The sequence below is a fragment of the Paroedura picta genome, chromosome 5 (assembly GCF_049243985.1).
Source record: "Paroedura picta isolate Pp20150507F chromosome 5, Ppicta_v3.0, whole genome shotgun sequence".
Classification (NCBI taxonomy): Eukaryota; Metazoa; Chordata; class Lepidosauria; order Squamata; family Gekkonidae; genus Paroedura; species Paroedura picta.
Window position 1 is genome coordinate 20,945,724 of NC_135373.1, and position 3,125 is coordinate 20,948,848.

The window sequence follows — 3,125 nt, forward strand, 5'->3', positions numbered from 1 at the left end:
CTCCTCAAACCTCACCCTCCATTCTAGAGCCAGCTTGGTTTAGCAGTGAAGAGTTGGGTTTGATTCTCCACTTCTCCACATGCAGCCAGCTGGATGGCCTTGGGCCAGTCATAGTCCTCTTAGAACTGTTTTCACAGAGCAGTTCTGTCAGAGCCTTCTCAGCCCCACCTCAGTCTCACAGGGTATCTGTTGTGGGGAGAGGAAGGCAAGGTGATTGTAAGCCACTTTGAGATTCCTTTGGGTAGTGAAAAGCGGGGTATAAAAACCGACTCTTCTTTTTCCTCCACTCTGGGCTCCACCCTCCAAACCTCCAATATCTAGCAACTCTAAGCCAAAATCTCTACATGTTGGACTTCTGAACGTTGGTGCCTGAGAGTTAGGCGACCACCTGACTGCTGAAGATGGGTCGTGGAGAGGTATGTGATGGCGTCCCAGCAACTGCTGAAATAAGGCAGCAAGTAGGCCACCTGGCACCCTGAGATGACACCTGGGGAAGACCAGGCAGGTGAGTCCAGCCACAACACCAGAAGGAAGTAGAGCACGTGATAGGGGAGCCAGCATAAGGAAAATGTCAGGAGGAAAACGAAGAGGCGTTTGAGGGGCTCCCTAAACCACGTGTGGCAGGATAGCTTTTGCTTGCCCATGCGGACGCTGTAGCCCATTATCATCAAGGTGAGCAAACCCAAGAACCAGATCAGGAAACTGGTGGAAAGAGACCTCATGGCTGTCCATTCATCCAGGTCCATTTTGGGGTCTTGGGACAACATCACTGCTTCCCACAGGTCATGGTAGCGCACACTGAGTGCAAAGGACAAAGCCCAGATGACCAGGGTGGCTGCAAAAGCCCAAGGGGATGCCTGGGATTGTTCAAGCCACACCGGGGATGCCACGGAGACAGCACAAGAGGCAGCCGTGGCAGCCAAGAACCAAGCCCTGGAGACCACGTGGAGGGCGGTGAGGCTGCTGTTAAGGGTCAGGAGGATCTCGGAGCTGGTGTTCATGGCCCAGACCCGCAAGGGCAGGAGAGCGACGAAGATGAAATCCACAATGGCCAGGTTGAGGGACCACAGCCTGTCGATGGCTCTCTCTTTTCCGCAGGAGATGAGGAAGACGGTGGAGCCGTTCAGCATCAGCCCAGTGAGGAAAACCAGGCCGTATGCTGCCACCAGCATCGTTAGTGAGATTCCTGTGAAGAACGCCTCTTTTTTCTTCCGAGGGCTTCAGGCAACACACAATGCTGAACAAACTCTGAAAGCAAAGCAGAGACAATAAAGAGAACCATGAGGGGCATGGTTGTTGGAAAAGCTGTGTTAAGAGGATGTCTGTCTAAGCCAGAGATTCCCAACCAAGGGTCTATGAACCCCCAGTGGTCCACAGGGGCTCCGTATGGGGTCCACGGCCTTTCCTCTCCTGCCTTAATATTGTTTCCTCTGCCCCCTCTGAGTTCTCTCATGGTTTCTGCACCTAGGAGGGGGTGGGACCTTCACACCACTCCCAGCTTAATCCACTTCCTGTCTCTACCCACAGTCTGCCTCGAGGTTGGCTGTTAACACGAGCGGTGATGTCACTTCTGGTGACCTGGCAGTTCCAGGGGGCGTGGCCAGCTGACATCACTTCCGGGGCTATTTGAAGCCTGACAAACTATTTCAGAGACTCCTCCACAGTCAAAAGGTTGAAAAAAGGTGGTCTAAGTGGATCCCTTAGAAGGACTTTGCCAGGCATTGCTGAGAGATGCGAGTTAGGGGCCGCTCAAGGAAGGAACTGCTGGGAAGCTGTCATTAGCAGCAAGCCATGCTCCTTTTCACTCATAAGCCACTCAAGGGCTGAATCTGCACTTATTTGTTTATTCCGTTGTGGATCCTGCTGAATCCAGATCGATTTGAACTCGGGTCTTCCTCCCTCCCCCCTGGAAACAGAAAAGTGTTCTGCATGTGGTTATGAAAGCTCAGAAGGGGGGGGGGGAGCCGAGCACAGCAGGAGCCTCTTTCTTTCATTTCTTGAAGGGGGAGAGAAGAGGATTGGAGACAGCAGAGCAGGGAGAAAAAAAACAAGAGGCATATCTCTACCAAGAGAAGTTAGGGTTTTTGGAGCTTCTGCCAAGAGAAGTTAGGGCTTCCCCTTTAAGGCAAGCTTGCAGCCTGGGAAGCCTTTGATCTGAAGCCTTGTCTAATCAGGGCTTCTTTACCACTTTGTTCAGCAGCAAGGTCGGAACAGGCAGAGATCTGCATGCTTTTTCATGATGATTTTTCAAATATTGAGGGTTATATCCACTCTAGGATATCACGGGGAAAGGGTCGGGTCACTCCGGATCAATCATGCAGAGGGAAAATTTAAATTGGCCAAATTCAAAATGGAAATCACATTCAGTGTAGATGGCAGGGACTGAATCGACCAGTGATTGAAATAAAAGCTCCGTGCAGATTCAGCCCATGTCCTTAAATGATTTCCAGGTTGTAGTATTTCTGGGTCCATGAATAAAGACTCCCAGAATGGAGTGCCTTGTAACAGTTGGTGGGTGGCCCTATTGTGTCGATTTAGCTGTCTGCATGGAAGCCAGCCCTAGGGTGTTGGGGATAGGGATTCTTTCTTTTGGCAAAGATTCCAATGAGGTGCGTCTTCAGTCAGTGTTGCAGTGACAAACCTGTTTACAGTAACCAGACAGCATCATAAACACATTCCAGTGTGATCTTAGATTTTACACACATTGCAGAAGTGTATGTAGGCAGATTGTGAGTGGGTGGGCAGAAGGGATTGTGTTGGTGGTTGGCTCTTGTGGCCCTTCCTTGCATGCCCAGGGAAATGCCCATCACCACTTTGGGATCAGAAGGTAAATTTCTTCCAGGCCAGACTGGCCAAGGATTCTGTTGTGTATGTTTTTTTTTTAGTGTGTGTGTGTGTGGGTTCATCTGGGCATGGAATTGAGGTACCTGTGGGTGGGCAAGCAGTTGTGAATTTCCTGCATTCTGCAGGAGATTGGACTAGAGAAACCTGATTGGACTAGAGAAACCTGATTCTAGACTGTTAGGGGTCATCCTCAGTGGTCAATATATACTATACAATGCTCTCATGTCTACAAACAAATTCTAAAGTTTTGCTGGGTGCTCAAGAGAAATCTGTTTGGTGTA

The 3,125-nt window shown here is 50.1% G+C and overlaps 1 protein-coding gene across 1 annotated transcript; it reads right to left on the minus strand.

Moving 5' to 3' along the window:
- Positions 1–326: 326 nt before the first annotated feature.
- On the minus strand, positions 327–1,172 carry LOC143838849 (chemerin-like receptor 1). The gene has a single exon (XM_077340759.1). The coding sequence runs from the start codon at positions 1,170–1,172 to the stop codon at positions 327–329; it is 846 nt and encodes a 281-aa protein (XP_077196874.1).
- Positions 1,173–3,125: the final 1,953 nt, after the last annotated feature.

Excerpts from the sequence above, each read along its gene's own strand:
- LOC143838849 (XM_077340759.1), bottom strand. The coding sequence starts at position 1,172 with ATGCTGGTGGCAGCATACGGCCTGGTTTTCCTCACTGGGCTGATGCTG.